This window comes from Engystomops pustulosus, chromosome 4, assembly GCF_040894005.1.
Source record: "Engystomops pustulosus chromosome 4, aEngPut4.maternal, whole genome shotgun sequence".
NCBI classification, from domain to species: Eukaryota; Metazoa; Chordata; class Amphibia; order Anura; family Leptodactylidae; genus Engystomops; species Engystomops pustulosus.
In genome coordinates, this window is record NC_092414.1 from 81,927,844 (window position 1) to 81,940,836 (window position 12,993).

Sequence of the window (12,993 nt, forward strand, 5' to 3'; positions counted from 1 at the left end):
TTGGACTGCAGGGGGGCTGGGCTAGAGCGCAAAGAGCAGAGAGAGACAGAAATCTCAGCAGCACAGAGTCACACAGAAATCCAAGATGGCTTCCTCGAACCTAAGTTACAGAGTCTTGTTTAGGGGCAACTGAAATTGTGTAAACCAGAAATGATTGAGACAGGTTGGACTTATATCTGTAAAATGCTGTATTTTTGTTAATGACAGTGAATTAGAGAATGTGTTATTTTGTTATCTGAGTACTGTACATTTAAGCAACTTTTCTTCGTGGGAATACCTCTTTAAGGAGATTTTGATTCCTTTTTAACAGGAATGAGGTGCTATGGGTGGTCTTGTTTTCAGCAAAAATTGAGTAACAAAATAAAGCAAACATGGCTGTTTAAACAAGTTCGAAAGGTCTTTGATCTGGCCATGACCAAATGTGAACACTGTTATATCAAAATGAAATAGAACAGAAACAGTATTTAACTATTTCTTCTTTTAGGAGATGTTCCTGCTTGAACTCAAAAGATACAGCACATAATTTAAACAAACTCAGCAGGTTTTCACTGCAGGGCAAAATAGCTTCTCTGGAGCATCAGTGCATTCCTCACTAAGTTACTCTTGGACTTGGTTTATCAGTGAAGTTGCATGGTTATGTAAGGGTGTGGTAGATTATCATCACTATACATACTATTTTTCCTGGTTCACTATAATATATACAACAATTTGTAACATTTTTTATTGCCATTTATCACGTTAAGGTTAAGTGGAATAAGCTTGTGATGGGTTCTAACAAGACCAGTGGGGTCATAGGGCTGCTCTAAAAACTCACAGGGTGGGAACTGCAATTGGTGAGAGATCAGGAGCATGTAGGAAGTGTGCGCTGTGCTGCCTGAACTTTGGTGGACAGGAATGTATGTGAAAGAAAGATCTTGAGGCCAGGGCTTCTGCCATTGAAGAGGATGCTGTATAGTCTGGAACCCATGGATTATCACAATGTGGGCCATCCGCCCCCAAGCATCTCATGGCCTACCTAGTCACCCACCAGAAATACGGAAGCCTTTCACAAGTACCTCCAAACAAGCCAGAATTATTTTAAAAACTAACTGGTCTGCACTTTGTATTTATTGCACCTGTGAACCATTTGAACTTGTTACCTGTATATAAAGACACCTGTCCACACTTTCAACCTCTCCAGCATGGTCAAGACCAAAGAGCTTAGGACATCAGGGACAATATTGTAGACCTCCACAAGGTCTTGATGAGAAGTGAACAACTGTTATTGTTGATATTGTTGGAAAATGGAAGAAATGCAAAATGACTGTCAATCCTCCTTGGCTTAGGGCTTTATGCAAGACCTCCTCTCATAGGGTAAATATAATTCTGAGAAAGCTCAGGAACTAGTCCACAACTAAACTGAAGGACCTAATTAATGATCTGAAGAGAGCTGGGACCACAGACACAAAGATTACTGTTAGTAGCACACTATGCCATCTTTGATTAAAATACTGCAGTTTATCCTCAGTCCGCTTACTCATGTCAGCACACATCCAGGCCCAATGACCCTCTTCATGATCCAGTGAAGGCATGGGAGAAAGTCATGTGGTTAGATGAGACCAAAACAGCACTTTTTGGGATCAACTTTAATCCCAAGAACACCGTCCCAACACGGGAGTGGTAACATCATAGTTTTAGGGTGCTTTCTGCTAAGGAGAAAGGACGACTGCACCCTATTGAAGAAAGGGTGATGAGGTCAGGTATTGTGAGATCTTGGACAACAACCACCACCCCTCAGTAATAGCATTGAAGATGGGTTGTGGCTGGATTTTCCAGCATGACAGTGACTTCAAACACAAAGCCATGGGAACTCTTATAGAATGGAGTGGTCAAGCCAGTCTCCAGATCTAAACAGAATCAAAAATATTTGGAGGGTGCTTAAACTCCATGGGGCACAATGACAGTTCAAATTGGGACAGTCCATCTACAATGCTGTATGCGGTGATTCACTAAGGTCATTAATCTGCCCCTTCCCCACTATAGTCCGACAGAGTTCACCATCTTTTTTGTGGTGCACCTTTAACATAGGGCGTGCATCACGACTTGAAAGTTAAATACGCCGCTTGGTCCGAATCAGTCGGATGGCATGCCCCCTAATTTGTGTCGCATGGAGGCTAGCGCAGCTGGGCCACAAAAGGGTGGTGTGCGACACAATCTCAGTGCAGACACTTCTTAAATACCTGTGCAAGCCATTTTAGCTATGAAGAACATGCCCAGTCCGACAAAAGTGCACCATGTGACCCTTAGTAAATGTGCCCAGATATTATCCATTGACACCCCATCATTTTAAACATCTTGAGAAGATCTGTATAGAGGAGTAGGCCCAAATCCTTGCCGGCCCAATGAAGCGAACTACGAAGGAACAATGGGAAACGCCCGATCTCTATAATAGCAAACAAAGGTTTCCATAACAACCATTTTGTTCTGTTTTTCTATTGTATCAAATACTTATTTCATGCAATACAATACAAATTAATTAGTTAATAATCATACAGTATGATTATAAGGATTTGTTTTAGAATCTGTATGTCAAAGTTGAAGTGTACATGTGATCAAAATCTCCATTCTTGGTAGAAAACTTGCAAATTGGCAGTGTATCAAATGCTTATTTTACCCACTGTAGATACGCAGACCTCTGTCAATAAACAGGGGCTTGGCAGTAAAGGGTGGTGCTGCACAACATTGAGAGTGCCAGAGGAGTTAAGGATAATATTTTTATTGTTTATATCCCCCCACCCATATCTCCCATTATATCTCCCCTTTATCAGTGTATAAAATTCTGTATTTCTTGTAAAAGTCTAAAGCTGAACTGAAGTCTAGATATATTGTCAACACAATGACATGAGACAATATGTATATTGTAAGTCTAGAACAAAAGCCAGGTATGGGTTAAGTTCCAGTTTAGGCTATATTTATGGAAACAGACAGAAGTTAATTTTGTATGTGACTTTCTTCTCATGTGTATTTCTGTACCAGGAAATTTTAGAAGCACAAACATCTCTTTTCCAAAATGCCATAGTAACCATTTTTCTTGACTCAAAACGCTGTTAGTAGGTCTCCAATTTTTACTTTCCTGGAACTTTTCCTGTATTGTAATTTTGAATTAAGTTCACAATTTTATATATTATAGAAACTCTATATTTTTCATAATTGAGAAATTGCACCAAGATCCTCATAAATCAAGCAAATCAACTTTGAACAAAGTTTATTTTAAGAACCATACAAATAGTATGCTGTAATAGTTAAGAACACACAGTGCAAGAGCAATAGTCAAATCTGAAAAAAAGTTATCAATTTCTAGGGTAACCAGAAATCAGTGAAATCATTGGTCCATTCACTGGGCATCAGTGCAGTTTGTGAGTGGAGAAAACAACACCAGACCAACTCCAGCTGTTGACTTTGGACTTGGCTATTAGTGATTCATTTCATGTGCATGAGTCTTAGCACACTGTAATATTATGTTGGTCTTGTTCTACAAATCTCTGCCCATGGATTGTCATCAAAGTCTTGGTCCTTTTGCATGTTTTAGATTTGCAAATGAGCCAGGGATGAAATCTCCACACTTCAGTTCATATATTGTGTAGTGCTGTCAGATGATACTTCACTGGAGAGGAAGATTAAATTGTGCTTTGTACTATTAAAGAGCAGCCCTAACCAAATGTGAAGTAGCTTGGATAGGGGAAGGGAACAATGACTACAGGTGCATCAAAAAGTTTCCAACAATAAAAAACTGGAAACTGGAAAGCTATAAATACAATTAGTCATCTCACCATCTACATAAATAAACAACAGTAACATGTGTGCACCACTGATTCCCTCCGGCCACTTCCGGGTTTCTTTATAAGCTGGCTTCTTCCAGCAATCCCTGCCTGATCTTTGAGCTTCATGCCACTGAGAAAGCTTCCCTCTGCGATTACCTGTCTTCTGACCTCCCGTTGTGACCCCAGACCTGATCCTGACTTCGCTGCCAGCGAAGTTGACACCTGCCTTGACCATCTGCCTGTTCCTGACCACAAGACTGCCTAGCGTTCCTGTACCTCGACCTTGGCTTCCACTGTGGACAAGTCGTGCCTGTGGAACCACCTGGTGGCGACGAGACCATCTTGCTTTGCGGCAGGCTCGCTTCTTCCAATTTGTATCTGCATAAGGACCAAGCCAGGACCTTTGTGGGCTTTGCACCATCCACCCCCCTCCTTAGGGGTTCCATAAAGCTGTGCGGACTTGAACTCTACTTTTTGTATATATATATATATATATATATATATATGTGTGTGTGTTTGTGTGTCTACACTCACCGGCCGCTTTATTAGGTACACCATGCTAGTAACGGGTTGGACCCCCTTTTGCCTTCAGAACTGCCTCAATTCTTCATGGCATAGATTCAACAAGGTGCTGGAAGCATTCCTCAGAGATTTTAGTCCATATTGACATGATGGCATCACACAGTTGCCGCAGATTTGTCGGCTGCACATCCCAAAGATGCTCTATTGGATTGAGATCTGGTGACTGTGGAGGCCATTTGAGTACAGTGAACTCATTGTCATGTTCAAGAAACCAGTCTGAGATGATTCCAGCTTTATGACATGGCGCATTATCCTGCTGAAAGTAGCCATCAGATCTTGGGTACATTGTGGTCATAAAGGGATGGACACGGTCAGCAACAATACTCAGGTAGGCTGTGGCGTTGCAACGATGCTCAATTGGTACCAAGGGGCCCAAAGAGTGCCAAGAAAATATTCCCCACACCATGACACCACCACCACCAACCTGAACCGTTGATACAAGGCAGGATGGATCCATGCTTTCATGTTGTTGACACCAAATTCTGACCCTACCATCCGAATGTCGCAGCAGAAATCGAGACTCATCAGACCAGGCAACGTTTTTCCAATCTTCTACCGTCCAATTTCGATGAGCTTGTGCAAATTGTAGCCTCAGTTTCCTGTTCTTAGCTGAAAGGAGTGGCACCCGGTGTGGTCTTCTGCTGCTGTAGCCCATCTGCCTCAAAGTTCGACGTACTGTGCATTCAGAGATGCTCTTCTGCCTACCTTGGTTGTAACGGGTGGCGATTTGAGTCACTGTTGCCTTTCTATCAGCTCGAACCAGTCTGCCCATTCTCCTCTGACCTCTGGCATCAACAAGGCATTTCCGCCCACAGAACTGCCGCTCACTGGATGTTTTTTCTTTTTCGGACCATTCTCTGTAAACCCTAGAGATGGTTGTGCATGAAAATCCCAGTAGATCAGCAGTTTCTGAAATACTCAGACCAGCCCTTCAGGCACCAACAACCATGCCACGTTCAAAGGCACTCAAATCACCTTTCTTCCCCATACTGATGCTCGGTTTGAACTGCAGGAGATTGTCTTGACCATGTCTACATGCCTAAATGCACTGAGTTGCCGCCATGTGATTGGCTGATTAGAAATTAAGTGTTAACGAGCAGTTGGACAGGTGTACCTAATAAAGTGGCCGGTGAGTGTATATATATATATATATATATATATATATATATATATATACACACACATAAATGATTCCCTAAAATTGGTCCTGGATACATTAGGGGAAACTACAGCAATGTGCCAGAAAAGGTATGCAACTTCAATGCTAGATTCTATGGGCCATATTTATCAGGGTCTCTGTGCCGCATTAGGGTAGAAGCCCTGAAATAATCGCAAATGCTAGCTTATTGCTAGCACTTGCGATTATTTAGCCCTCTCCGCCACCTTCACGCCAATATATATATATATATATATATATATATATAAACACAGCATCATACTAGTACTACTACTATTATGGGGACATTACACCTTTATATGAATGCCAGACTGATGAATATAAATAGACTTTCATTCAGTCTTTATGGACACCAATTTTAAAAGAAATAAAATTCTGGCTTGTGAGAAATGAAACCAAGTGGACAGCATGGTGGCATTACAGACTTGTAGTGCTAGGGTCCTGGGTTCAAGTCCCATCTGGGTCAACATCTGCAAAGAGTTTGTATGTTCTCTCCATGTTTGCGTGGGTTTCCTCCCACACACCAAAAACATACTAGTAGGTTGCTTAGATTGTGAGCCCCATTGGGGACAGGAACTGATCTGGCAAGCTCTGTGCAGCGCTGCGTAATCTGTGTGCGCTATATAAATAAAGGAAAGGAAATAAGGATGGATACAGTCTTAGGGGACATGCACACAAAGTTGTTTCACGGATGTGTCTTATCCGTATTTTATTCAGCAGCCTCATGTTTCAATGTTATTTAATGTAGTTATGCACACTGCAATTTTTTTGTTACATCTGCAAAATTTTCTATTAAGCAGGTACTATTCCTTCCCATAGAAGTCCATGGAGCTGTGAAAAATACTGATTCCACCCAGGTGTCATTCGTGTAATACGTATACCACCCATATTTGCAGATTGGTTGCTAGGTTACATTAAATCAATTCACTGGAATAAGCCAATTATATAATTTGCCAGACTTATGTATTTTATAAGGACCATAAATACATTGTACATATGGGTGACACTTGGACTATATTTGTGTCCATACGGGGTAGAAACTGAAGAAAAATAGGACACATATGTAGGACAAATACAGGCAATGGATCTGTTGTACAATGTGTAATCAGATCATGGCCTCCATGAAGCACACAGTGTGTCACCGCACCATGACTAAGCCGGAAATATATTGAACATGTCCTATATTTTGCCAAATTTGGGTTGCGGACACTTGGCTTACAATGGAGATAGGAGGGGGAGCACTGGGAGGACCTGGCTTCACCCCTCTCTTCGCCATAACAAGCCGAGCAGCTGCACTGCAACTTTGACCAAATATATGGCAAATCCTATATTTTTCAGCACAGCTTTCTGCCCGGTTCGGTGATGGTGTGGTGAGACACGGTGTGCTCAATGCCCCCAATACGGCTCTGTGCACACAGCCTGAGATGTCTCTGGAGACTCATTTGTCTTAGTAAATGACTGCTTGCAGAGCTTATTCACATGTGGCCCTCATGAATCTTTACAATTCTGTATCTATACCTTTAGAATTTTATGTTCTTTTTTAACCTTAAATGAGAATTGAATTGTAAATGTCAGCCGTACATGTAGAATAGAGCTAGGGGAGCAGTGTGACTAGTCAAGTTATAAAGACAATGCACGGTCCATGTGTCATCAGTGACTGTAGAGTGACAGGTGGAGAATAATAGGGGGTGTTGCTGCAGAGGGGTGGACATGGGTGTAGGCGCCATGAGGAGGTGGCTCCTGGGATGCTGCTGGCCGGTTGCTCTCAGTGCTGACAGTCTGCTGCTGGGATTCAAGACAAATCCAAGCAGACTAAAATGAAATGCTAGAGTGATGCTTTTATTGCAGCCCAAAAAGATGCAATGTTTTGAATTGCAATAAGCCTTTGTCAAACACTGGCTGAAGAAGAATGGAGTGGAAAAGAGAGAAAAAGAAAACAAATGGGGAGGACAGGTCAAGGGAACAAAGGTAAAACCTGAAAAAAGGATATTGATGAAAAACTACTAGTGGCTTCCCCTGTAGTGGACCTCAACAGTTCTAAAAGAGAAAAACAGACATTGGGCAATATAGTTTATATATATTTACAAAGTCCATGGTAGACTAGGGGCCAGCTCAGAGAAAGCTTTTTAACCCCAATGTGCACCAGAATGTTGTAGTACGTCCCTGCGGGAAGATACTTCTTACACGGGGACGTTCTAAAACGCCCTGATTCTGGCACCGGCTCACGAACGGAGCTGGCACCAGAAGCAGCGGCTGTCAGCTGTAAATCACTACTGACATCGCGGCTCTGATCGCGAGTGTTAACCCCTTACATGCCGCGGTCAAGCATGACCATGGTGTGTAAGGGTCATCCCCCAATGGATGGGAATCCCCCGTGCTGCTTACTGGGGGATCCGATTCTCTTCTGAGCAGCCCCGAGGTCTGCCAAGTGCCCTTGGGCTGCCCGATCTTCCCTGCTGTCAGACCCCTTCCAGGTCTGACCGTAAACTGTCTGCGCATGCTTCTGCATGCTCAGACAGTTTACACTGCTCTACATTGAATTAGTATTCTAGAGCAGTGTATTGGACTTGAACAAGCGATAAGAAATTCTCTGATTTAAGTTCAAGTTTGTATAAGTAAAAAAACACTAAACATTAGAATAAATAATAAATAAATAAAAATATAAGCCCTAAAACGTCACTTTGCCATAAAAACACTTAATGAAGAATAAAAAACACAAGCAAACAAAAAAACCCCACATATTTGGTATTACAGCATCTGTAACAATCTGTATAATAAAACAGAATCAGTACTGGACCTGGGGGGGGGAACGCCGGGGGGGGGGGGGGAACGCAAAAACCGTTCCAAAAAAAGATAATTTTTAATTAATACCTTTAAAAAAATGCTCTAAAAAATTGATTTAAAAAAGTAATGCACTCTAAAATAAGACCACTAAAAAGAACAACTCTTCTCACAAAAAATAAGCCCTTAACCAGATTTGTCAGCTGAAAAACAAAAAAGTTACGCATATGAAAAGATGGTCATGCTAAAAACAAGATTTTCTCCAAATTAGTTTTTATTCAGTTAAATTTAATACACAATACACAAAACCCACACATTTTTGGTATCGCTGCGCCCGTGACAATCTGCATAATAAAACACAATCATTATTGGACCTGCACAGTGAACCCCGTAAAAAACAACTCCAAAAAAACAAAAGATATGTTTTAATTAATACCCTTTAAAAAATTCTGTAAAAAGTCATAAAAAAGTTACACGCTCTAAAATAAGACCACTAAAAAGAACAACTCTTCTCGCAAAAAAAAGGCCTTAACCAGATTTGTCAGTCGAAAAATACAAAAATTATGCATATGAAGGACAGTGATGGCAAAATTAACATTTTCGCCAAATTACTTTTTATTCAGTAAAAATGGGGTAAAAATAAAAAAAATCTATATAAATTAGGTATTTTCGTAATCATGGCGATCCATAGAATAAAAATAATAAAATATTTTTATGGTGCGGTACTCTGCATTCATCTGCGCACGCGCTACTCTACTCTTTCTAGGCGTGGGTCTCTTTAAAGGGGTTGTCCGAGAGTTCCAAAAAATTAGGATAGGGGCTGGGATGGTCTGCCGGATATATCCCGCACCGTAGTCCCTCTGATCCGTGCTCCTGTTTGCTTATAGGAGCAAGGAATCTGTTCTTGGGGAGCTTCCAGCCAGCCGGGCATGCCCACCGTCACTATATCCCAGCGCCTTATACAGTGCTGAGAGATAGGGATGGGTGGGCGTGCCCCCTGAGCATAGCTTATAGGGGCGCGGATCACACAGACCACAGGACGGGACATTGGGAGCCATGGAGGAGGTGAGTACACATTTATTTTTTTAAAACAGCTCAGCCCAGTACTAATTTTTCAGAACTTTCGGACAACTCCTTTAAAGAGGACCTGTCACCCATAAATTGGGCACTAGGAGCTGCTTACTAAAGTTGGGGCGTGGTTAGAGGCGGTGACTGTCGCATGATGCACGGCTTATGGAGCGAGTGGGGACGGGGAAGAGGCAGCTGCTCGGACCACCCCCTCATGAATACACCGGACAGCTTTGCGAGCGGTCCGACAATTACATTGTACCCCGCCACAGTGTTAGATAGCGTTACCTTAAGTTTCCGGTAACGCTATCCTTCTAACACTGCGGCGTTTGTTCAAGCACTAGGAGCTGCTTACTTTACTTTAGTAAGCAGCTCCTAGTGCCCATGTATGGGTGATAGGTCCTCTTTAATGGAATGTATGTGAACCGCCTACTGATTGTATAGCACCATGGAATGAATGGTGCTCTACATATAGATAATAATAAATAGCAATAGAACATGTTCTTACAAATTGTCATATAACTCATTCATACACAAATACTCCATCTATCAGGAGCACGCCTCCCATGGCATTCATCTCTCTGCTACAACAGCTGATGCAGGTGCCGGCAGCTCCTCTCTCTCAGCTCACACAGACTGATAGCTGCTCTCTCCCTCCCCCTCCCCTGCACGCAGCCGCAGTACAACACACACTTCCCCACAGCTGATTGGTACATCCCTGGCTGATCCACCCCCATGGGGAGGGACGAGTGTATGAAACTCCATCTGCCCACACGCACATCAGCATCTCACTACAGCCCCGCCGTGCTTTCCCGTCCATGGTTAGTGCTGCGCCTCCTCACCCAGCAGCACCCTGGTAAGCTCTGCTCCGGTCCTCACATGTGTCCTATACACTGACTTACCCGCACCCTTCTGTGATGTTCCTTTGTTATGTGTGATGAGAAGGCTCCTCTGACTGACACTGCTGGTGCTATAGCAGGAGTAGGGCAATGTCCCTCTGTTATGTCTGCTGCTTGTCCATAATCCTGTCCATACAAAGTAGTATATCTACTCAGAGAGTAAGAATTACAGCATGATCCCATTATTTCTCGCTTGCTGTTCCTCATCCTGGAAATCTGGAGAATCCTAAGACTTATTGGATGTAAACTTTTGTACAATATAATTTGTATATAACCCTTGACCCTATTGTTGTATTTCTGTCAAGTGACTGACACCCTGTTTATGCACTTTATATTGTAGTGTTTGACAAAGGCTCAATGCAAGTCGAATCGTCACGTGTTCTTGGGCCACAATAAAAGCATCACTCTTTCGTTTCATTTCGGTGTGCTTGGATTTGTCTTGGAACGTCACAGTGGGGTAGGATCCCCCTTCCATAGCACCACAAGGAGTGCAACTTGGAATACTACATTGAATGAGTGCGCTGCTGGAGAGAGCTGGGAGTGGAGCGGTGCAGGTCCTTCTACTCCTCCTCCTCCTCCTCCTCCTCGTGTCAGCACAGAAGCAGCATCCTTCTATCTCCCTCCCTGCCGCTGTGTACCACAGGGAGAGCTGACATGGGTTAGGGAGCGTCCATCCTGGGACTGGCCATCTAGAAGATATGGAGAGCGGCCTGTGATCCTCACACCCAGGAGAGCAGCACACAAAGGACAAGGGAGACATGATCGCTGAGGTGCTGAGCAGCGCCCTGGGGCTTGTCCTGTACCTCAACACCCTGGGCGCAGATTTCTGCTATGATGACAGGTAAGAGGAAAACTTTGTGCTGATCCGGGCAGGAGGCGTCATCACGCACATCACACTTGTAACTTTACTACTGGAGATCTCATCCTTTCCATACTAGCTGCCTGTACACAATACATCTCCAATGTGCCATACAACAGGACAGGTGAAAGCCCAGGGCATCAGCCTGTAGTGGTACTGACCCATCACCCACACTACATCTACCATGTGCTGTACAGCAAGGCAGGTGAAAGCCCAGGGAATCAGCCTATAGTAGTGTGTGACAGGTCGGTACCACATCTCCCATGTGCTATACAGCAAGGCAGGTGAAAGCCCAATGCATCAGCCTGTAGTGGTTCCGACCCGTCACACACACTAAATCCCCCATTTACTATACGGAAAGACAGGGGAAAGCCCAGTGCATCAGCCTATAGTGGTACCGACCCGTCACACACTACATCTCCCATGTGCTATACAGCAGGACAGGTATAAGCCCAGTGCTTCAGCCTGTAGTGGTTCCGACCCGTCACACACCACTTCTCCCATGTGCTATACAGCAAGACAGGTGGAAGCCCAGTGCATCAGCCTGTAGTGGTACCGACCCGTCACACACACAACATCTCCCATTTACTATACAGCAAGACAGGGGAAAGCCCAGGGCATCAGCCTATAGCGGTACTGATCCATCATCTCATATACATGGCATATATGCGTATTACATAATTCATTATTATACATCTCGTGTATCCTGAGTTTTCTGTGACATTTGTCCTACTAGTGAAATTCCAGCTTCTGAGACCTGCTGCACACATGTCACCCACAACTAGTTGCACAGAGCAGCAGTGTGACAAGTCTGTCCTGTACCTGCCATGACTCCAATGTCTGTCATCTTCTATTTTAAGAAACTCCATTTGAATAATTTGCCACACATCTTGTGTTATATATTTCTATGAATATTCCAGCAGCCATCCTCTGTATCCTCAGACCTGTCCCACACATCTGATGTGTTAGAAGAGACGGCATCTTTCTCTGTCACCCAGTAGTTGTGGACCTGCTTAGAAAGATGAAGTCCTTCTAAGTAATCATAAGGGAAACCTCAGATTTGTGCCGCTTTATTCAAGGATTTTAATCTGATTACAATTAAGACTGATGCATAATTAAAATATATTAGGGAGAACGGCACGCCTGGCTAAGCCTATTAACCATCCTGGGGAGTTTCATGCTCCATTGAAATTAAACCATCCAAAAAGTGAGCATAGATTTACTCTGACAGCTTTCATCAGCCTCTCTTTACTGTGGGGAGTGAATGGATCCCCTGGGCTCTGGTAATGCAGCTCTTTGTGACAGGCCATGGGGAAGTGGAGTCTACAAGATGCCACATGCACTGCTAATGGGATAGTTGTGTGCAAATGCCTCTGCAGTGCCCATGCCACTGGTGGCATCACTGATAGCTGAGACTAGTAATAGGTTATCTCTGAGATTTCATCATTCACTGCTGAGCCAGTCCTTGCACTGTGTGATGAGTGATCAATGTCTGCTCAGCCTGGAACACTGTCATCTCCATAGCTGCTAGTCTCATGGGCAGGAGAAGAATTACCTAAATTGTTGCATATATTATCAGCATTGCATTGCTTTTTGCGAAATACATTATGGTTATTGGTGTAAGATAAAATCAAGTGCTACTGAATCTAGTTTAACGGATACTAACAATTTTTCAACAAATTTATGGGTGTATATATACACAATGAAAATGTATTTATTTCAGTACGAGGTTTTTGTTAAAAAAAATGTTCTTAATGATAGAAATGTCTCGGGGTTATATATTGGGGAATGTGCAACATCGTAGTTTTCTGTTCGTACACATGTCAG

At 43.1% G+C, this 12,993-nt stretch overlaps 1 protein-coding gene across 1 annotated transcript in view; it reads left to right on the forward strand.

Annotated features, from left to right (window-relative positions):
- Nucleotides 1–10,143: 10,143 nt before the first annotated feature.
- TMTC2 (transmembrane O-mannosyltransferase targeting cadherins 2) overlaps nt 10,144–12,993 on the forward strand; it is a 208,787-nt gene continuing 205,937 nt past the window's right edge. Inside the window, exons 1-2 of the mRNA XM_072146509.1 lie at nt 10,144–10,264; nt 10,648–11,148. Of these exons, the coding sequence (XP_072002610.1) occupies nt 11,066–11,148 (83 nt within the window). The 5' untranslated portion in view covers nt 10,144–10,264; nt 10,648–11,065. The remainder of the gene's footprint in view (nt 10,265–10,647; nt 11,149–12,993) is intronic.